Raw genomic sequence first — 23,139 nt, forward strand, 5'->3', positions numbered from 1 at the left:
TGCCGAACTCATGTCCTGTTGATAAAACCCTCCATCCGCACCGGGCTCAGGTGTCGTGTCCTCCATCGCTTTCGCGGCCTGTCAGTGTGTCTGTCCAGGCCTCTCTCTTAAGCTCCTCTCAGGGAGTATCGGAGAGAACTGAACTTAGCATGTTCTTTAGTTCAGAAAGCAGCTTTCCCACTGCACTTTATTGGGCGGGATAAACCCCGATCTGTTGACTTGTGAAATGTTTCCAGAAACTGAGGTGCTTACAAATGACCCCCCACCAACCCCCCCACCCCCGTATCAAATTAAGGCCGCGGGCCTAAATGGGAAAAGTAGTCCTTGCTGCTGATGCTTGGCCGAGTGCTTCAGAGAGGGTTTTGTCCGTATCCAACCTGTCAGAGCTCTCTAAGCGGTTAGCTGGCCGCAGGTTTAACTGAGTCGTCGCTCGGAGGCCGTCCCGCTTCCTCTGACAACATGAATCTTGTCCACTGCTGAGCCAAGTGCTTTTCCACACACTGCATCATGGTGAGTGGCTGATATTTTTTTCTTCATTATAATTCGTGGTAGGTTTCATGTGTAGCGTGTACCACAGAGAGGTAAAGAGGATGGGGGGGGGGGGTCACTGAGACACCTCGTAGATCTATGGATCCTTTTGTCAAGCTGAGCCGGACTGATATTGGCTACGTTGGAGAGATGTCTTGTGAGCTATATGTTTTTCACGTTGTGTCATCTTGTGTTGTTTTTGTGTATGTGTGTGTGTGTGGGGGGGGTGCAGCTCTGTATATTGTGTGTAAAAGAGCGATTGCGTCGGCGTGTGTGTCTATGTGTTGTAGCCGAGGTCGGTGCCGAGTAGAGAACAGCTTAATATCCATGTGTGACACAGAGGCCCATTAATAAGGCTCTGATCTGGGCCCTTTGACAGGACTGCTGACAGAGGAGGATCACGGGGGAAGAATCATGCCCTGCTGAGGGAGCCTGGGCTGCAGGTAGACCCATTCTGCCTTCCCCAGGTGTCATTACGGATGCTGGGAGCGGGAGGGGCATGAAGATGGGGCGCCTTCACTGACATCTACATTAATCACCCCTTCGCCCATCTTCTTCCCTCTGCACACCGCCCTGCCTCCCGCCTCCAGCTTCTAATCATACGCACACAGAGGCCCAAACCCAGTAAGGGGATACTCAGCCATGAAAGATGTCCAGCTAAGAGCTCCCCAAATACCACTCTGATCGGATCATGAGTGATGTTGCTACCTGAACCTCTGACCCGCCGCACAATTAAAAACACTTTCCCCTGTCTTTCCCCCCACACACGTGCAGGAAAAACAGCTTCGCCGAAGGTATACTCCCCCCCCCCAACCTCCTGCATGTGATTCATGGTTTTCATTAGAAAACGCGCCTCACCAGCAATTAAAATGCGGCAAGTGTTGTCTCTACGTCGCATCTCCCCCACCCCCAACCCCCCGAGAGTGTGTTGTTGCCGCACGCCGCTGATTGCCTGCTAGATATATCCACGTAGACGCTGTCTTCTCACGGACCCCTATTGATTCACAGCTTCCTCCTCTCGACTGCGAGCAGATGTGGCACCGGAGCGCCTCGGCCTGCGCGCCGGTTTGCCGCGAGCCGACGCGTTAGCGAAGCGTCTTCTGTGATGACGAGCGGGACACACCTGATGGGCGCGGGGATTCGTGGCTGTCGCGCTTCAGATGCGAAGGATCCATCAAGCGCTCGCGCCTCGTCCCGTTTGCGTCAGTGTCTCCGTCTCGCGTTAATACGCTACCAAACGAGAGGTTATGTGCAGACCGGCTGGCGAAAGCGCGACTTCGGCCTCATAACGGTTTTCCGCCAAGTGACGGGAGACGTCCGAGGAGCGACTTGTCCCAAATGAAGTCACGCAGTTGGGGGAAGTGGATTAGGATGGATGAGGGTCAAGACAAACAACCCTCATAATGAACGGCTTCACCCAAGATCTCTCCTCTGGTGACCAGATGGCGCGGGCGCCATAATGGGGAAATGATCTGATTGACTATTAGTTTTGATTCAATTGTAAACAGATAATTGCACTAAAGGAACCGACAGTAATTGAGGCGTGATTTGTTTAGGTTTGGACAAATGATCCACTTGAGCATATGGCTGTGGGTGCGAGTTATCATTATCTGGGCTGCAGAAAGAGGGGAGAGGTTATTGCTTTGGGGAAGTATTGTTTTTCCTCCGTGGGTTTTACCTACTGTATTAATTCATATGCTATGTTTTCCATCTCAGTTTAGCAGATACAACACCGGCGCTCCAAACCCACGCGACCTCACTTTGCTTTCTCGCCCCAGATGTGAAATCACCCACCTGCAGTTTTATTCCTCAGCCGAGTGGGCAGGGCGGGGGGGGGGCGTTTACTCAGAAAACATTATATTTGTCAGTAATATTAACAGTGTCATATTAATTAAACAAGAGTTTAGGTGTCTCACCTTCGGTGGAATGACGGATAAGCCCACATAAGCGTGTTCATCCCTGCCTCGGTATATCCGTCTCCTTTTTTATGTTAACACGCCCGGCCCTGGGTAAACATTCCCTCCGTTTTAATTAAAATAAATCCACTTTCAGGCGATATTTAGAGTCCCGGGGAGCAGCGCCGGCTCCCGTTAAAGAGATACAGTGAGCTGATTGAGAGTGGGGGGGATAAAGGGGTTCGGGCATGAAGGGAGAATTACGCTCTTACTTTTCCATCAGCGAAGCCATCCACTTCATTGTTTATGTTTGAAGAGGGCTTTTCTTCTCAGTAAATTATCCCCCCCCCAATTCTCCTTTCTCCTTTATGCTCACCAAACCTTCAGCGACACCTTGGACACGATACATTTGTTGTCACCCGGTGTGCGTGTGTGTTTGTTTGTGTGTGGGCATGCACGTGTGTGCGCGTGCACATTTGTCAACACGCCGGTGTGCGTGCGTGTGTGTGTGTGTGTGTGTGTGCGTTTGTGTTGTTTGCCAGACGGGCACCGAAAGGCAGACAGACATTTGCATGCGTCTCACAAACATTAAAATATGAAGACAAATCGCTGTGTCTGGCCGGCTGACAGCACAGCCAGCAAGGGGAGCGAACTAGCAAACTTACAACATGTTGCATTTGCCAGGAAGTCCTTTGTAGGGCGAGCTCGAACATGCAGCTTGACAAACAAACAAAGAAGAAGAAGAAGAAGAAGAAGAAAAAAAGCCGTGAGCAGTCAAAGCTGTGATTAAAAGCAATAGAAGTGGTTCCCTCACCCAAAGCGGTGATGTGATGGTGTTAGTCACCATATTTTTATTGGGGGCGGGGGGGGGTGTGGCTATCAAAGCGTGCTTCGGGGTAAATACAGTGAATGATTTTCTTTTTTAAGTTTTTATTCTACACCTGTCTTTGATATGACATCATAAAGCAGGATATTCAGCCCTTCGAGGCGGCGTTCCTCCCTACAAGTGTTGGGGTCTGTGTGGGTTCAGCAGGGCCGCTCATCTGTTTTGGCTTGTTGGTTTACACCCCACAAGTCTACCTGCTCGTTTGTTGAATTGTTGGTCCTTTATCTGAAGGGGGGTTGCTGGGCCCCGATGGCTCATTGCATCATCCCCCTGTTGACTCACGGCGTTTTCAGCCGGCGAGTGAGTGTCCTCTCTCGGAGTTTATTCTGCAGCAAATCGATTTTATGCAAGCAGAACGATAACGTAGAATTTGAATGATAGCGGAATAATGATGTAGTATGTGTAAATTGGTCATTGCTCGCCGCATATGAATGCTAGTTTTTTTCTCTTTTCTTTCCTGTTGTAATGTGTAATGAGAAAAAACACCCCACGTTTGCATTCTGTGATGAATGTTGCTTAGCTCATTAACTGTTAGTATACAAGTAATAGAATTATGCTGTGCCAGTAATGCAGAAAAATGGGGAATGGTAAGATTTTGACGTAGCATTTCAATTTGCCCAAGTGGAGCATGCATATCAGTGAGGTTTTACTGTACCACTCCCTATGTTGACAGTTGTATATATTCGGGGGGGGGGTTGTCTCTTGGTAAAACAAAAATAATAAATGGGTCTCTGTGGCTTATTGTGAGTCTATTTTGGGTCTGTGATATGAAAATGTTTGAGCATCACTAGGCTGCAGCATCAGTGTGACTATGACCAGTAGGGGGAGCTCACATCTCGTAGCTCACCACAGCAAACTGGTAAGTCACAGCCAGAGAGAATGCTGGTGCTGGTGCAGAGAAGGTACAAAAACCCATCTGCCTTTGCGCCAGGACCCGCCTGATGTCTGTCTGAGGTGCTGAACAGCATGACGTATGTATTAACACCAACCCGCTAGCTCCGCCCTGCTCGTCAATATGTTACACATACAACTGAGTCCTACGTGGATTAGTGAGCGCATACACTCTCACTACTGCAGTTGGGGCTTGTGTGTGTGTGTGTGTGTGTGTGTGTGTGTGTACTCTGCTGTGTCTTGTTTTGTTTTTTTTCTTCTTCACTAAATTCATCAGTTACACATTTTAGTTGTACTCAAGAAACAGTCCAATAAATAAATAAATAAATACATACACGCCTGCAGTGTTACTGTGCAGTAAGGGCACCTTTCGTCCTCCGTCCTGGTGCAGGGCCTACAGGTCTACCAGCCGCGGACGTCTGACAGATCGTTTTCATGATGGTGCTAATCGAGTGCATTAAAGACGACCTGCTCTTCAGCATCCTCTCGCACCCTGCATCTGTTTATGCGCACACACACTGCTGAACACATCGGTCAAAATAGTAATGCCACAGAATTTTGATTTAGAAACATCTGTCCGTCTATCTATCTATCTATCTATCTATCTATCTATCTATCTATCTGGCCATCTATCTGTCTGTCTGTCCCATAAGTATGTGTAGCTGAACAGAGTGATTTTGACGTGTCATTAGGTTTTCTCCTTGATATAAAAAAAGGACAAATTACGAAAAAAATGCGCAGAAAATCATTGTGATTTGCGCTTTTTGTGCATACCTGTTGGCTTATATATATATATATATATATATATATATATATATATATATATATATATATATATATATATATATGTGTGTGTGTGTGTGTGTGTGTGTGTGTGTGTGGGAAAAGTCTATGCTGTGAATGATAAAGATCGCTTGCCTGTGGGTAAAAAAGAAAGAAAAAAGATTAACCCAACAGGGCTGCCTCTTCCAAACTTGGGCAGCTTGATAACACCCTCGTCTCTCCGTCCGTCCGTCCCGAGTCTACTTCCTGGACCCGGCGCTCTCTCTCTCTTTCTCTCTCTCTCTCCTGCGCGCCGGTCTCGTGCTCGGTGCGTGTGTGCGCGCGTGTGCCAGTCGGGGCTGCGGCTGTGCCGAGTGCGCATAGACCGTGAGGGCTCCTGTGGCAGCGCGAGGGGGAGAAGCTCAACATCATCTGACTTGGCTGGGTATCGCACTTGAAATGTATACAGTGCTTTAACGTAGGCAAAGCATATTGGGATTTTTTTTTTTTGGAATTTTTTTGGGGGGGGTGGGGGAGCAGGTTCGTTTTCTGAAAAACAAACAAACAAACAAACAAACAAAAAACCCCAACAAATACTTTTTGTTTGGTCGGGTTGAGATGCGTGGTGTTACCCAGAGCTTGTTTCAACTTAACGCACACACGTTTGAGTGGGACGTGGAAGACACGGACGGAGATTTGAGAGGTGCCGGAGACACGGCGCAAGAAACCGGGGAGGAGTAGCACGCTGTGTCGGCGCACACCTCTTCTTCTTCTTCTCTTTTTTTAATCTCTGAGACTTTCGGAGGTTCACCTGGTATCGTAACAGTTGTTGAGTGCGTTTGGGAGGGAGGGAGGGGGGGGGAGCAGAGAACGCTTGCCGGCGAACTGGTGGTGGAAGCGGGGATATTACTCGAGAGTGACTGATTTGGTTTCAACGGGTTTTTTGGTGGATATGTGGATATATATATGTCCGTCCCCAGTGTTGGATAGCCAAACTAGATGATGGATCCTCTCAAGTTCTGGACAGTGAAACTGGCTTTTGTCAGTTACTAGGATTATTTCTAACCTACCCCCCCCCTCTCTCTCTCGGAGAAATAAGGAGTAGGTTTACCTGTCTTTGGGACCTATCCCCCCCCCCCCTCCAGTGAAATCAAGGATTTGCGCGCCAGCCGTGGATGGTTAATATGCTAGTATGGGTCCGCTAGCGCTCGTCCTCGTTGGTGGATTACTGTATTTCCAAGTTGATGGTAAGTTCCAGCTTTTAATCGGTTTCTGAACTTCACCCCCGAAGTGACCAGAAAACTCTCGTTTCGCCTGACATGCAGCCCGCTTTTCGTCCCCGGGCGCCGTATCTGGCGCTACTCCGTCCGTCATTTCGTCAGTTTGTGTTTGCGTCACGCTAATATGGGTAGTTATCGCCGTAACGGCTAACGTTAGTCTGGTTGGTTTTGTCCCACCTAAACTTATCCATGTTCTCTGGGGTCACAGTGAGCAGTGTAGTTGCATGGAGCGAAGTTACATTTCATGTATTTTCCGTTTTTTAAATAGTTGTCTTTAAAGGGGGTTAACACGAGGGGGTAGGGGCTTAGATGAGTGTTGCCTCGGCGTGGTTGCGTCTCCACCCGTCGCCCGTGGTGTTTCCTCTGCGGCACCTGTGAGCGCCGTTGGTTCAGATGAATGGCGTGCACATGATTTGTTGCTTCATGCTCCCCTCAGATGATGAGCAGTTATCTATCTGCTGGTACTGGAGAACCCCTCACACACACACAACTCAGTCCACCCAAAGCTTTAAACTAGTTTTTTTTTGTGTTTTTTTTTTACACCAGGATCACTTACAGATGAAATCCTATGGGAGAATTTTCAGAAGAGAAAAAAAATACACATCTGCTATTAAATTGAGCATCTGCTAGTAAAACCCATCTTGTAAATCGGTATCGATCCAGTTGGTGTGTGTAAGGTTATCAGCCTGCTTAAGACTGGGTAACAGGGCTTCAGACCTGTGGATGGGTGGTTCACCAGCAGCTTGGTGTTACACAACGTTATGCTTGCTCCTGCTGAAGATTTTGATTTTTGATTTTTTTTTCTCCATCGGAGCGTAAAGCAATGTCATCCTGCCCGGTTCATTACTAACATGTGTTTGATGATTGCAGATAAAATTGATACTTTTTAAAATTTCTCTTGCCAGTAGATAGTTTAAAAAAGCTGAGTTTGTTCTATTTTTCTTTTCTTCACAATTTTACATGGCTACCTGGGAATCATTGCTGTCCTCTGAGATGGTCTAATGGACGAAGTGAAACTGCCTCCACTGCAAAGTAAATGTGATGACTCACATAAATCAGCAAACTAGAAGAGCTAAGGTGAAGGAGAGCCTGATGAGGATATTGCTTATATGTAACTAATGCAGCAAAGGCGGGAGAGAGAAATCTCTCTAGAGGGCGGATGGAAATCTTTTTAACATGCGTTAAATCGGAAATGGGAGTTATTTTTAGCGCTCCTTATAGAGGGGATACACCTTGTAATTTAGGCGCATGTGCACACAGTCACATACGCAAACGCTCACATATATGCAAACACACAAAAGATGAACTCGTGGTCATGGAATGAGGAAACGGTGCTCACACATGCACCACAAACTGGGGCATATTGATACTTGCTATGTTGTAAATGATGATTCACACTAGTGTTTGCATTGTATTGTTTGTGCAACTTTGGGGGGGGGGTGTTGATGCTGAATGCAGGAGCCCACAAAGTCCCCATTATTCCTCTCTGCCCTTCAGGTTTTGTTCTTTTCAATTCCAAATCGAGGTTTTCATTTCAAAAGCTATTTGCATTATGGTTACTTTGCATTCCTCGTGGCGTTGGCTTCCTCCTGTACTCAGCAAGTGTAGTCTCCTATTTTGGATTAGAATCTCTCTCTCTCCTCTCTCTCCTCTACCTCGCTCGCTCTCGCTCTCTTCCTTTCACCTTCTTTTGCTGGCTTTCACTCTGTTCAGCCAATCCCAGTGGTTGCTAGGCGCTGGCCGGTGGTATGGCAGGATGGCCAGTGGGAGAGGGGTGAACATCTCCCCGGGAGCAGTGAATCCTTCTCCCAAATCATTTCCCTGTCACCCTCCTCCCACTCTCAGTGGCTCTACTCCTCCATCCCTGCAGCACTGCCCATCAACCAGCCTTTCAGAGGTAATCTGAGGGTCCTTGGAAAGGGAGGAGCTTCCTGTAAGAGTCCACTTAGGCAGACAAAAAGGTCTGGAGTTGTATTCACTGGACAGCACAGGCGACAAAGCTGAGCCTTCTGAATGGCGTCAGTGTGCTGTGATTAATGTTGCTTGTGTATTGAAGAGGAGGGACAAGGTGAAATGGAAAGACAATGAGGGCAGAAAAAGAAAAGGCAGGAAGAGAGAGAGGGTTTCATGCGAGAGCTGAGGCACAAAATGTTATATCTGAAAATAGGATGGGAGATTGGCTTTAAGGAGAATTTATTTGGTTGAGATAGAGGATGTTGTGTGCCCAGAACGTGCTGTCGGGGAGCTGTCTTATTCCAGGTCTGGTTTGCTCTAACTCTGGACAGCACTGTTTTTGAAGCTGGAATAGAGCATGCGTAGAGTAATGGACATGCACTCTTGACCTTGTGCTATTCTGAGGAACCCCTGCATACTTGCATCCGATCTGGGGCTGGTGACATCACATTCATGCGGGGTGGCATGCTGAGAGGTGGTGAAATGTGGCCCAACTTGAGCTTGTCTGAAAGGGCACCGAAATGGGCACCTGGGGGTCTTGGGTGGCCTAGATCTTACGCAACTCTCCATCTGCCATCATGGTTAGGGTGTCACTCATGCTGAGTCAAGGTATAATAAAACAAGTGTGTGTGTGTGTGTGTGTTTCAGGAAGTAAGCAAGGGAGGGAGAGAAATGTAATCAAATATAGACATCGAGGGGGCAGTTTTAACAACCTTGGCTACTACACACTCTTTCAGCGAAATATAGCGAAGATGAGGCATTAATATTGAAGCCCCCCGGAGACTAACAGTGCTCTCGATGGCCGTGATTGAATGAAAAAAGGTCTAAAGTACACCCCTATAATGGAAAGTAAGCCCAGATTAAAATAGTGTACATGAATGATGAGGCAGGCTGAGGTCATTGAGTAAGAGCCGCTGTAATGTCTCGCCCCAAATGTGATTGTTCTGCTTGAGTTGGCAGCGTTTAGGCGGCATTATTGTAATTGAAGCTCATTTGCTGGATGGGGATGCTGTAACAACCAACCATCGTCTGGGATCTGCAGGAGGCTCCTCTCCGCTGTCTCCCGCACTCTCGTCATTGTCGCCAGGGCCACTTGCCTCTCACACCAGAGAGCACTATTTACTCTCTGATTAATGTCAAAAAATGAGTGGCGAGAAAAGATAGTGGGAGGGTGGAAAGTTGCTGAGGGGAAATGTAGGGGCAGCGGGGTGGTGAGTAAGACTTGGGGTGGGATGACTGCATGTGCAGTGAGGAACAAGTTACAAGTTTAGTTGGAGCTTTGCTCTTGTGTGTGATAGTGTAGGGGTGTGTGTGTGTGTGTGTGTGTGTGTGTGTGTGTGTGTGTGTGTGTGTGTGTGTGTGTGTGTGTGTGTGTGTGTGTGTGTGTGAGAGATACTGGTGATGTAGGGCTGTCAACTGCTAACCGGCAGGACTGACTCCTCCATGGATCATGTCTTAGCAGACATCACTGTTCACCTCCAGCATAGAACCGAATGAAGTTCAAGCTCTATGTACAATTTTTGTTTTTAAACAAAAGCTGCAGTTTTTATATTAACATATTATTAGTTAGGTCCTTTACACAGTGCCTTGTTCTGCAGAGGCGAGAGAGAACATGTCAGTGTCACGCCGCATACCTACCTGGCTGATTGCACAGTGACAACAGCATAGCTTTGAGGAGGTAATGTTGGTTTTCTCCTGTTTTACATGCGCCTCGCTCGGCCCCATCCAGGCACGCCACGGGCACCTACAGACCGCAAAAAGACCTGCTGCCTGGACATGCTGGAAGAAACATAGACTGAGTGTGAGAAATAATAAGAGGGACAGATGCAGATTTGCCATTAAGTGGCACCGCGTTGAAGTTTTTTCCTCGTCAAGCGTTATCCCTCCTAAGGGGGGGGCGGGTTGGGGTTGGGGCTACTGGGTTGGGTTGAGGGTTTGAAATGGGTTAGGGGGTAGAGTTAGGCCATTTTCCTCTGGCCCCACCTTATTTTATGCTCTGATTGTACTCTTTCGTTTTTGTCCCTTTGGCTCCATTATTACCTCCATCCATGAGTCCCTCACGCTTGTTCTAAATGTCTCTCTCTCTCTCTCTCTCTCTCTCTCTCTCTCTCTCTCTCTCTCTCTCTCTCTCTCTCGTTCCTCTCTCACTGCACAAGTCTCTCCACTTTCTCTCATTCTCTCATACACATACAACCAAAGCTATCTGCTGCTTAAAGCAGCCATGTGGATGGAATTCGAACACAAAGCTGGGGTTGTGGCACACCTGCGATGGTCCTCCAGTGCTGATTATAGAGGTGGGAGACGGGGGTGGAGTGATATGATTTATTTAGCGTGTCGACTGTGACATGCGGAGCGGGTTCAAGACCTTCACCTGTGTCACACACCTGTACTTTTGGAATACACACCTGCATTTACTCCGTGGGGCCTCAAGCCACACACACACACACACACACACACACGGTAATCCCTTCTGTCTTCTCTCACAATCCCTGTATCCCAAACAGATGATTATAATTTCAAGACAGCCGACAGCCAGGGAATGTAAATATAATTACTTTTAGATTATTTCATGAGCTTTTAGCTCGTGAAATTATAGCATTGGCTGGTACTGAATGAACCTCTGTTAATAACTGACAAATACTCAGCCAGCAAGGACAACCCAAGCTGGCACTGCAAAAACTGGACTTGGTCCAGTGCTGGATATTTAAGTCATGATTGGGACAAGAAGTCAGAACTGCAAAAATGGATTCACTACATGTTTGCAGATATCAAAACACAGAGGTAGAGGGGTTAACATGTTGGCCTTATCAGTGTTTTTATGTCGCAACCACTGAAAATTTCTGTTTGGGGAAGCATCTAAAAACTACCACCTAATGCCCTCACCCTGCCCTCTGGTTGGCTGTCACTCGGCAACCTTCAGATTTTGGGGAGGGTATGTTTAAGGGTCAATGACTCGGAGTCACATACAGATTACGTATACAGACACATAGCCACAAGTGCACACACACACAAGCCTATGCTCACACAGACAAATGCATGGACACACACACACACAAACTGGCACATACTGTGATTGCATTTATTGTGTAACACAAACAAGCACGTGCAACATCCAGTCATAGAATGCAAATAGCTTTAACGCAGTCAGCTCCATCATCAAGGCAGATCATGCATGCATTAAGTCAAGCACGTTTATCTATGATAGATACCCACTCACTTTTGATTGCGGTGTCAATGGATTCGTACCCCTGTTCGGGTTTCGTTTATTTGCGATTCAAAACAGCAACACAAACACTCTGTACATCGTTGTTAAGTGTTTGTGCAACAGTGGTTCCCAAGTCGAGTAGCTCGCCGGTGTCTCGAAGATGAGGTCAGGCCCGCTGATGAAAATGCATGAGCTGTCTCCCAGCGCGAGATGTGTGAAGATGGACAGCCACTCAAACATCCATCCGTCACCTACAGCAGAAGCCCTGCTCGGCAGTAATGCGGCACAGAGCGGTTGAGCCAGTGAATATATGCTCCGTCCCTGCATCTCCATCTCCAGAACCGTTCTGGTCAGTCATAATGACCTGGTTCCCTTTTCCCTCCTTAGATTTCCCCTGGAGTCCAACTATACAAAAGTGCCTACAAAATTAAAAAAAAACTACACACTGTCACTGAGCCAGTCGGCACTTCTGTTTTATTTTCTTCAATCATTCTCGGTTGTCTGGCTAATTTTAGAGTTTGAACTGTTTCGTTTTACAGGCATAATGCTGTTACTTTGCTGTGGTGTGGTTTCGTTGTTATCATTCTCACACTACACAAAGGGTCTTTTTGTATCCCACTACGTTGGCACGGTACCACAGCGCTTTACTAATGCATCCGCCCTAGCCAGGGGTGAGTTGATTTATGCAACGGCTTCAAGTTGGCCCGTCTTTGTTGTGGATGTCTCCGTGCAGAGCAGTGCGGTTGCAAAACGTCAAAAGGATTGCTGCAGATTGTGTGGGGTGGGAGGGGAGGGAGGGGAGGGGAGGGGGGGGCCTTAATCGCAGCGCTGAATGTTTGAACTCTATAGTTCCACCTCCAGGATTATGATGATGTTTCTGGAGTGCTGCTCCCAGGCATTAGTCATTACGAGGCCCCAGTAATGCACAGCTAGTAGTAGAATTATGACATTTGGGAGCGGTGGCTGTGGGCGTGGACGTAAGCAACATTAATGGCCATCAAAGGCCATTGCTTCCATGTTAGCACAAATATATTGCCCGGGGTAAATTGAACGGAGTTCTTCATTCACTTATTGCTAGCAACCCCTGACCCTGTAGCCCTAAGCCAGACCAAATGAAGTGTCCCATAGCATAGAAATTCAATAAATCTCATCCGAGCATGCCGTGCTTCAGGTTAAAAAAGCAACACAAAACAAAAAACAGTGAACTGTAAAGGGGTATTTGAGCAGCATGCTCTGCTGCTTCGAACAGCCACATGGACGACCTGTGGTCACATGTGATACTCCCTTTCATTCACACATGGGTGTAAAGGCCGATGGAGCTGGCCAGAGGTGTTGACTGCCCTCACCGGCATCTAGGGAGGTTGCTGTGTGTTCTCTACAGGTTGGTCCCCCCATGGCGCACCTCCAATTATCAACTCATCTCTCAGCACTGCGTGCCACAGAAACCTGAAAGCCCTCCCTTCTCCCCTCCCCTGCCTCTCCCCCCTCATTTCTGAAGCAATAAAGCGGGTATTTATTTCTCTCTATTCAATTTGCCGGGGCAGTTCAGCAATGCAGGTGGAGTAAAGAGATTACAATGTTTGAGGGGGAATCAATCGGTGCCATTCATTTCATTGCGCTACGCTTAGTAGGGTCTGTTTAGAGTTGCCCGCACTTGAGTTTGCCAAATGATCTTTTAGCCCAGCTGCTTCTATATGCACGTGCATGGGCGTGTGCACGCCAACACACACACACGCACACACACACATATACACACACATATAAACAAGCCTTGGTCATCTATAGAGATGTTTATGCACACAGTGGAATTACTAAGCTTGACCAGCTAAATATCACATTTATTTTACAATTTGTTGGTGACAAAGTAGAAAATTATTTACTACAAAGTTATGATTGGGTAGGTTTACTTTAAGCTTTCTTTTTTTTAATTTAACCATTGTCCAGGGAATCTTGCCTGAGAGCACACCCTCTTTTTTTAGCATTGCATGAATATCGCTGCACACACTTAAAGCTGTCCAGATCCCCTTCATTGTTTTACTGATGGCCACAGAGCAGCTCAAAAGTCTCTCGGATCAGCTTTTAGAGCGCCACGAACTGCCGTGGTCTGACGTATTTTCGAATGAAATGGAACAGTTGGGTGGGATTTTGTGAGGGGAAGGAGTTTTGATTTGACTAGCAGCCAACAGTGACCAGGGATATTTAGAAAAATGTGGACATTACTCTGCCATTGGCTGGGTTCAGTTTGGTGGAAGGGCATCATTTGTCTTCTCCCAATCTCGCCATCATGCATTGCCCATTTTTGTTAGTATATGCCCGCAAGAGCAGAGTGATGTAACTAAAAACTAGAGGAGTGCACTCAGCAGAGTGCAGCTCTCCGCATGGCCTACCTATCTCTCCATCTCCGGTGTTTTGATTTGGTGAAAAACCCTTGTTTCACCTACTGGGAGAAGGGAAATACACGCTCACACGGACAGAAGAACCAGTGTTTTTCCTGCCATTATAAGACTTCTGCACAGCGCCCAAGTCGATTGAACGGGAAATATGGGGGGGGGGGGGCAACTGTTGTTAATATGCAGTGCTCAGGCTTAAAAAAAATCTACCTAATAAAAACGTTTTGCCTGTCAGTCTGTGGATGTGCAGCCTTCTAGGCGGACCCTCGCACGAAGGCGACCAAGTCTGACATAAAATGGCAGAGATCAGGCTATCATAATTTCAAAGCCCTTATTAAAAGACTTCAGATGTGTTCCCATCGCAGTTTTCATGATATCAAATGAATGAAGGCGAATGGCCGCTCTGCCGATTGACTTTCATTCATAACACAATGGTAAGAAAACAGCTCAGCCATGGGGAAGATTTTATTGTAGCTACTGAGATGATTTCCAGCTGTGACTGAAATTAATCCTACTCTTGAAACTGTATTTCTCTAGCAGAGTTTTAACATTGGAGACTGGCACTTCTGCATGGCAGCGAGGTGAATTAAGGATACTGTTTGGTTCATCCAGTGTTCCTCCAGTTCTGCTGTGCTGAGACCAGCAGTGAATGATTTGCTGGCTTGCGAAATTCGATCAACTTGTGTTTTACTTTAGAGACTCATACCCTAATACATAATGTTTTGGTTTTGACCCTATTGCATGCGCACCGTTGACTCGGATCAGGCAGCGACGGAAAGCAGTGTTGGTCAGTGAGCTAGGGAGTAAATGAAGAGAGCGAGTGGCGGTAGCGAGAGCAAACATTTTTCAAAGGTTTTGAATCGCCGCAACCACGAGAGGTTCTTCATCATACAGTCATAACTGTGCACGAAACATTTTAGGCTGATGGGTCCACTAGTTTGTGAGATTAGCTGCGGACAGACATACACACATGCTTTTTTTTCTGTGAATTTCTAGAACATAGTGTTGAATAGATGTTGAATAGATGTACATCAAATTAAGATAAAACAAGGAACAAGAATGAAAAAATATATTTATCATTCAACTGGGTGCAGTGCTCTGCTCAAGGGCACCTTGACAGTCATTGAGGGAGTGGCGAGTGTAACTCATCCGCCTCCCCTGCCCAGATTCTCCTCGCCTATTCATTGGTTTGATACAGTGGCTTTCCCAGAATCTCCCCTTTCTACAATCCCCCCATCTTCAACCTCCTTCCTGGCTGTAAACCGCCACCCACACCAAGAACGATAACTGTTAACGATAACTGAACGATGCGAGCATCCACACCGATGAACGATAATGTTCAGACGGTGGTGCCAAACACACGCTGTGCACTCCAGCTGTGTGGGCAGCTTAGGAAAATTAATATTTATGGATATCGACGGATAAAACGGATATTGATGACCTGTTACTGCTCTATGTTGTGCAGAGAAAGGAAAACGAAAACCAGAAGAGTATGGCTTCATGAAATTCCTCAGAGATGACAGGAGTTAGGAGAATCCAACACTCTGTTACGAGAGTTGTCGTCTTTTGACGACAAATATAATTCATACTTTCGTATGAGTCAACGTCAATTTGATGTTATCCAGGCGATCGTCAAAGAGGACATCAGTAGCAAGGACCAGACGAACTTCAGAGACCCCATCAGCACCAAAGACCATTTGGCAGTATTTCTAAAAACACTGTTTGTTTATCAAACAGGGATGGGTTTTTTTTTAACCTCAATGATGAGTCTCTCCACAGTGTCATCTGCCATGTTGGACACGACGCCCTGTAAATTTGGATGGATTTTGATAAGCTGTCAGGGTTTTTATCATTCATCAAATCACTCTGAAAGGGATCCCTACTATATTGTTCGCCACTGTCGTTGTCTCTGTTGTGGTGTTGACTCTGCCGTCCAGTTGAGTTAGAACGTTTTTTTTTTAAACAATATATTTATAGTTATTGTTATAGTTATCGTTCTTGGTGTGGACGGCCCTTAACTGCAGTGGAGTGCGGAGGGAGGCGGACAAATGTGCAAATGCAGTTTTCTTCTGAGGCTCTGCGGGAGAAGGGGCAAAAGCCAGGGGGAAGGTAGGGTTGCAGAGAGCGCCATGCTCGAGTGGCCCTGGCATTGGAAATCATTTAATCTGCATCACACAGTTCAGTGTCCCCGACAGTAGCCTGACAGTCCCACAGAGGCCGGGCTCCTCGCACAAATCAGCCCACAGATCGAGAGCAAACAGAACCTCTGATCAGCACACCTCCATGTCAGACTTGAAGGGATTCAAACCTCCTCACTTCTCTTTTCCTGGTCCTCTTAATCTCCTTTATCCCCAATTTCGAGTCAGCGATCTCAGCTTTGCCATCTCCTGAAGAAGAGATAACATCACAGGCAGTTGACAGGACCCGATATTAGGTAGGCAAGTAAGAATAAGAGAAGCGAGGTGAAAACAAAATATTGAAGGGGGGAACAAAAACGAAAATGGGAAGTTGGTTGAATTGTAGGGTATGTGAATCAGCCTTTTGCAACCCAATTTGACATTCTTTTCCCCACCCTTATCTATTTATATGCTGGAACTGTGCAAGGGGGAGAGGACAAATACACAGATGAAAAGTCAGCATGACCCCACTGCCCCACACCGGCTGAAATACTCTCTCAGAGTGGAATTCTATCTGATAATTGTTCGAAGCCAGCACGGCTGCTGTGGCAGGTCCTGATCTACTAGAATTACTCAGGCAGTCTTGTGTTTGCTCTCAGTGTATAATCTCAGCAGTGAAACTGCTGGTGGGGGTTGTGGGGTTATGCAGAGCACCGAGGTGGAACAGAGCCATGCATGAGCGCTCACTAGCTAGCAAGCTAGCTCGCTCACCCTCCTCGTCTGGTTGCCCAAGAAGATGAAGCTCAAATCTGCTCTGCACCTGTGAACACTTGACAGTCCAGGTCTCTGTCTCCAGCGTATGAGCACCTGGCCATATATTCCAGGCTGTGTCTGTCTGCTGTTTCCACCTTAACAGGCCACATCTCAGCAAAAGCAGACAGGCAGACAGGGAGATGAGCCTGGGTGTTTTGGAGTCTGGTAGGGTAGTATGCCGTAGCCCCTGTGCTGTGACGCCTCTGACAGCCCTGTGGTAAAGAAGATGAATCTAGGGTGCGGAGCAGGCCGTGTGTGAGTGTCACGGCGGGCCAGCGCTCGGAGGCGCAAACGGCCAGTAACATCATCCTATCAACACCCCTGGCTTCCCCTTACTGCGCACTCACATTTCCCACCTGATGACATGACGGATATGGCTCTGTCACCCTCACGGCGCAGACAAGACAAAACAGGACAGGGAACAAGTGAGGGAGACAGAGATAGATAGATATTTTGGGAGGGAGAGGCAGAGATGTATAGAGGGTATTTGGGTTGGGGGGGGCAGCAAAGTTCAAGGGGAGCATGCTTCAGAGTGGGTAACAGATCTGATGAATAATTAATTCAGGCTGAAATATCTTTGAAGCTTCTATACAATTTTATATTCTCTCAGCCAGCCACATTATGCGTTGGGCTTAGCATATTTTCAGTGTATGTTCTATTTTGGAGTCCCGGTCCTACATTGTGGCTTTGCCTTTGAGACTCAACCAGCCCTCAACTAGACCTCGGTTTTCTGGTTAGGCGTTTTATAGCGCCCGGGCGGCTTCAAATCCGGCCTGTGTCCGAGGTTGCCATTGGTTACCTGTGATCAGCACGTGCACATTTCTCTTGGCAGAAAAACTAACACCTCTTCGGGGAGCCCTTTCTTTTGTGCTCCGACTGTGACCGGTGTGGGTATTGATTTGGTTGGTGGGCCAGGATTTCTCCTGGGAGCTAATAAAAATAATTGCAAAAAGATCATCAAAGGCCCGGCCTTCTGTTGCACACATGAATAAATATGTGATAAAGTTAATAGAGGGAGCCCTTCTACTTGTGTGGTCACCGGTGGAGGAGATGTGGTGCCGATGCACTGCTTTGTTTTCCTGGCAAGCGCAGAGGGGAAGTGCTAGCTGTGTGAGGTTTTTTTCGGGAGTCGGTTTTATTCTGGCTTTGATCAAACGGCAATAAGTCTCCCCTCTGTCTTGCTAAAAATATGTAAGTATGGAAATGAATATGAGTGCAAAAAATGTGTTTAAGGCTTATTTGTTGAATGAAATTCAATACGAACCACAAATACCAGAAAATTCAGGTTGAGATTGCTTCGCTTTGACGGCGTTTGGCTGGCGACGTTGTGACGCAGCATCCGGTTTCAGTGCTGCCAGCGGAAGTTGGCCGACTAAGAAGCGGCGTCCACTTCAGTAATCCCGCTCTGATTTCATCCGTCGTTTTGCACGCTTGTTTGTTTGTTCCCTGGACCCTGCCTTCCTCCAGCAGGGGATGACTGCACAGCGGTGGTGAAAAGTAATGGCGGCGTTATTGCAGACAGGGAGGGGGAAACACAGCAGTTTGATTGGAACGTGTGCCCTGAGACCCGGTGAAGTGCACTCGCCTCAGCCCGGAGAGCACTTGATTGCACAGCACCAAAATGATCGCATTAAAAGGGCAACAGAAAGCCCATTTACCGTACAGGGAGTGAGAAAGGGGGCCTGGTAGGAAGCTGAAAATTGACTTTCCCTTCTGTGAGGAGCCTCGCCTGATGGCTCGGTGATGGAGAGATGTATTAGTCTTTTGATCCTCTGTTTGCTGTGCGTGCTTTGTGGCATCGGCAGGACAGATTTGCCACAGGGCAGCAGAGGGGAGGTGTGCCCGCACATACACACACACACACACACACACACACACACACACACACACACACACACACACATACACATACACACACGAGGGTGTATGATAGTAATTCAATTTATCATCTGTCAGTGATGTTGTATTGGGATGAAATTCAGATATTGTGACAGAGATATAAATATTGTCTATGTTAATGAGTATCCACTATCTGATATTTTGCACAAAATGAGATCCAAGATATATGAGGGGGTGTTATACAGGGGTCAGTTTTATCAAAAATGTCTAGTTGTACATGGGGCAGCTAAGAGCTTTTTTTTTATCCCCCCTCCTCAATTGTACCTGGCCAATCACCCCACTCCCCGTGCCATCCCGGTCGCTGCTCCGCCCCCTCTGCCGATCCAGGGAGGGCTGCAGACTACCACATGCCTCATCTGATACATATGGAGTCGCCAGCCGCCTCATGTCACCTGACAGTGAGCAGTTTCGCCAGGGGGGTGTAGCGCTTGGGAGGATCACGCTACTCCCCCCGGTTCCCCCCTCCCCACCCCAAACAGGGGCCCCGACCGACCAGAGGAGGCGCTAGTGCAGCGATCAAGACACATGCCCACATCTAACCCCCTCCCCCCCGCAGACACGGCCAATTGTGTCTGTAGGGACGCCCGACCAAGCCGGAAGTAACACGGGCATTCGAACAGGCGATCCCCGTGTTGGTAGGCAATGTATTAGGCCGCTATGCTACCCGGATGCCCCACGAGCTTATTTTGAGGTCGTCCCTCAAGAGTTTAGGCCGTCCCACACAAAATTGAGCCAAGCCACCCCAGGGAGGGCTTTATTCTTTTATGTACTGTAGTAAGTGGTGTTTCTGGACAATCTGTGTGTTGCTCAGGTGAAGTGCTATGGAGCCAGGCGAGACAGTAAAGGTCAGTACATGATGTGGAACGAAGCATACAACTTCAAACACCAGGCTTGATGTGTTCAGAAACCATCTCGAATCAGAAACACAGCACAGGTCACAAAGTTGCTGTCACAGGTAGAACTCGAGCGGGACTCTGAGTGATCTGTAGGCAGGGCGTGTTTCATTGAGAGCCCTCACATGATTTGGGTGGTAAGTTTCGCTAGTTTCTGTATTCACTTCACGAGTTCTCCATTGATTTATTTAAGCAATGATCAAAGCTTAGGACATAACATGAAATGCGGGCAAACATCAAAGTCAGGCCCCATGCGCGCGCACACACACATGCATGCACACATGCACGCACACATGCATGCACACATGCATGCACACTTCTAAACACGAGAGGTTGTGAAGTTTGCGGGCTGTGATGTTTGGAGAACAAGCTCAGTAAGGTTGCTCGCTTGTGCTGAGATTGATGCGTCTCCTTTTAACACCGTGTTTGGCACCATATGGATGTGGTTTCGGCGTGCTCCACCTGACCACCTGACTGCCTCTATTTAGGAAGGACGCTGACCGGTCACGTCTGGCCTCCTGGCCCCGCGTCCACCTAGCTCGGCTTTCTCTTGGCAGTGAAAGGACAATTGTGAAGGCATCGGCCTGTTCATTTCCTCAGGAACGAGGAGAACAGATGGAGGCTCGAGGTTTAAGCGATTAGAAGGCAGTAGATTGGAATACAAATTGGATTAAAAGAAATTAGACTGATATAAATCGAATGGAGTCGCCGCAGTGTAGTGCTGTGCAAGCTTACTGGTTTGGGAGGAACTCTACCACAGGGCCAGTGGATTATGGAGGAAGCAGATGCTCCAATGAGATAAGAGTGAATGTGCATTTGACACCCCGTCTGAGGGGGACAGGGGGGTCTCCAAGTTCATTCTTTATCTCACCCCCCATTTATCAATGTCACAGTGTTCATTAGTGCTTCATTCATTAAGTCACTTACTGTCAGAGTGTAAACTTGGCCCTGCTCCCCTGCTCTGCCAGGGGGACTGTCTGCAGCCCAAGACCTCGTCATTACCGATACCTATTGCCGCCACTGGGGGAGGATACAAGGGAAATTAAAGAAAGGAGGAGGGAGGGAACGGGAGCATTGATAAGGAAATGCTGGCAACATGGATTGCTGGAGTTCCATGGCCAGTAGCAGATCTATAGTTCACCACAAAAAGCCAGTGAGATTAGATCACTGGGTTATGTACAGCCGGAGTTGAATGTGGCCCCTGCTGCCTCGACTACAAGCCCCATGTCTGTGGCCCCACTTAGAGCAAGATACTAGCCCTGATCACTAATCAATGACAGGGAAATGGAGGGAATTAGCCCAAATTAGGAAGAGCAGAGAATAGACTACCTCCTGTTCAGGGGTCAATATGCCACTGTCTGATGCTCGACCCCCACTAAGAGGAGTGGTGGATGAGCTGACAGTCTCTCTCTCTCTCCCTCTCTCTCTCTCTCTCTCTCTCTCTCTCTCTCTCTCTCTCTCTCTCTCTCTCTCTCTCTCTCTCTCTCTCTCTCTCTCTCTCTCTCTCTCTCTCTCTCTCTCTCTCTCTCTCTCTCTCTCTCACACACACACACACACCACTTATAGTTTAAGGAGTGTAATTTCTGCTGAGGTATTGAGTTCTCTCTGTCTGTCCTTTTATTGGTGGATGAGTGGGCAGACAGTCAGGGAGTACAGCCTGTCCCTCAGGGGACTCAAACATGAGAGTTGGTGGGACATGTGTACACCCAGCTAAACAAAGAGCTGGAACCTCCCCTGTTCTGGCCTAAGTCTTATGCTGCAGTTAGCCCTTACACATACACAAAGGGCTCTGCCACTATGCTGCATTTCTCTACGGTACACATTACCCACAGTGCCCTGCTGCACCGCACCGCCTGAGGAAGGGCAAAGCCATCTACCTTGCTATCAGACTTGAATGCGAGCACCTGCGGTGGCTAATTTTCAAGGCAAATGGCTAGCGCTGGACTTAATTCAGAACTAACTAATTAACATCGGCTGCCAGGTGGATCAGCATGATTGATGGGGTGATGAATGTTTGTCATTGCAACAAGAAGAAGAGGTCGTTGGAAAAGTTTTCCGTATTCCTCCTCCCTTTGCTAGGGCTGTGTTTGACAGTCTGGTGGTAGATCAAACTTTTCTCGGGGGGGGGCAGTGATGTAAATGTGCCTGTGACCTGTGATGTCTTATCTCGGGGGTTAACACTTGGTCTCACACACACACACACAGCACTATGACTGGGGGAGCATTATCATAGCAGCCAGACTCCCAAGATTTCACCCACTGTGAGCCCCAGAAGAAAGGAGCAGGCCTGTCTTCTTAACCTCAGGGGATTAGTCTTTTACCATAGCCTGGACTCGGGCATACAGAATTCACATCACATGTGTACTGCTCCCACAGTGGCGCTGGAAATACCAGCCTGTTTGCTTGTGGCCATGACCCCTCACTGCCACCTCACTGCAAGGCACAAATCAGCATAGTGTGTGTGTGTGTGTGTGTGTGTGTGTGTGTGTGTGTACTTTTTATTTTTTTTGTGTGTGTGTGTGCATGTGTGTCTTTGTGTGTATCAGACTGTCTCTAAATACATATGCTCTTCACCCTTGGGTCCAATTACCCACAAGCCCTTGCATGTAGAGTTGAGAAGAGCAGATGGCTGCTCTTTGGCGGGGATGAACCGGTGGTTGCAGACCTATGGCCTCCTTTCACATGACGATAACCCAAAGACAAACAAAAACCCCTAAATATTAGTTTTCGTTGTTAATCTACCCCACTCCGCACCTCCACCCCCTAACCCTCCAGCAAATGTCCTCATAGCAGCTGCTCCCCTCTCCTTTAAGATGTGAGGGAGCTTGTTCGAGGAAAACTTTAGACCAGAATAATGGCATCACTTTCCCCTCATGTGTGTTATCTCCCCCTTCTCTTCCAGGATCCCGTCTGCGCCAGGAGGACTCTCCGCCTCGGATAATGGAGCACCCCTCTGACCTGATCGTATCCAAGGGGGAACCTGCCACCCTCAACTGCAAGGCGGAGGGACGGCCCACCCCGACAGTGGAGTGGTACAAGGATGGCGAGCGAGTGGAGACGGACAAAGACGACCCACGTTCTCACCGCATGTTGCTGCCCAGCGGCTCGCTCTTCTTCCTGCGCATTGTTCATGGACGAAGAAGCAAGCCAGACGAGGGTGCCTATGTCTGCGTGGCCCGCAACTACCTGGGTGAAGCTGTCAGCCGCAACGCATCTCTGGAAGTAGCATGTGAGTTGAAGCTATATCTTTCTTATCCCTGACTTACCCTCCCTTAGGGCCTCCTCTGGATCGGTTCAGCCCGGGTTACTGAAACAGTGATTTTCAGGCTGCATTCAGAGACGTGACGATCCCTGTAACTGAAAGAACAGGTTCACATTTAGTGCAAGATGAACCGAGAGATAAAGCTCGGTCCATGTGACTCCTAGCCAGTATTTAATAACGTCATCCACTGTTCACTCACAACAGGAAATTGTGTTGTGTCTGCTTTGACACCTGGTGGAAAACAGGGGGGGGAAAAATCAGCATTTAATGGAAGCCTTTTGAAACGACCCTAAATTGTCTTTTTTCATTCCGTTTCGTTTTTGTTTTTTTTTTTATTTCCTGAAGGACAATTTGTCATGATTGCA

General features: G+C 47.8%; 1 protein-coding gene across 1 annotated transcript in view; it reads left to right on the forward strand.

Annotated features, from left to right (window-relative positions):
* robo2 (roundabout, axon guidance receptor, homolog 2 (Drosophila)) overlaps positions 1 to 23,139 on the forward strand; it is a 364,993-nt gene that overhangs the window by 162,196 nt on the left and 179,658 nt on the right. The window contains 1 exon segment of the mRNA XM_056282789.1: positions 22,415 to 22,741. Coding sequence (XP_056138764.1) covers positions 22,415 to 22,741 — 327 coding nt within the window.

Source organism: Lampris incognitus, chromosome 7 (assembly GCF_029633865.1).
Source record: "Lampris incognitus isolate fLamInc1 chromosome 7, fLamInc1.hap2, whole genome shotgun sequence".
NCBI lineage: Eukaryota > Metazoa > Chordata > Actinopteri > Lampriformes > Lampridae > Lampris > Lampris incognitus.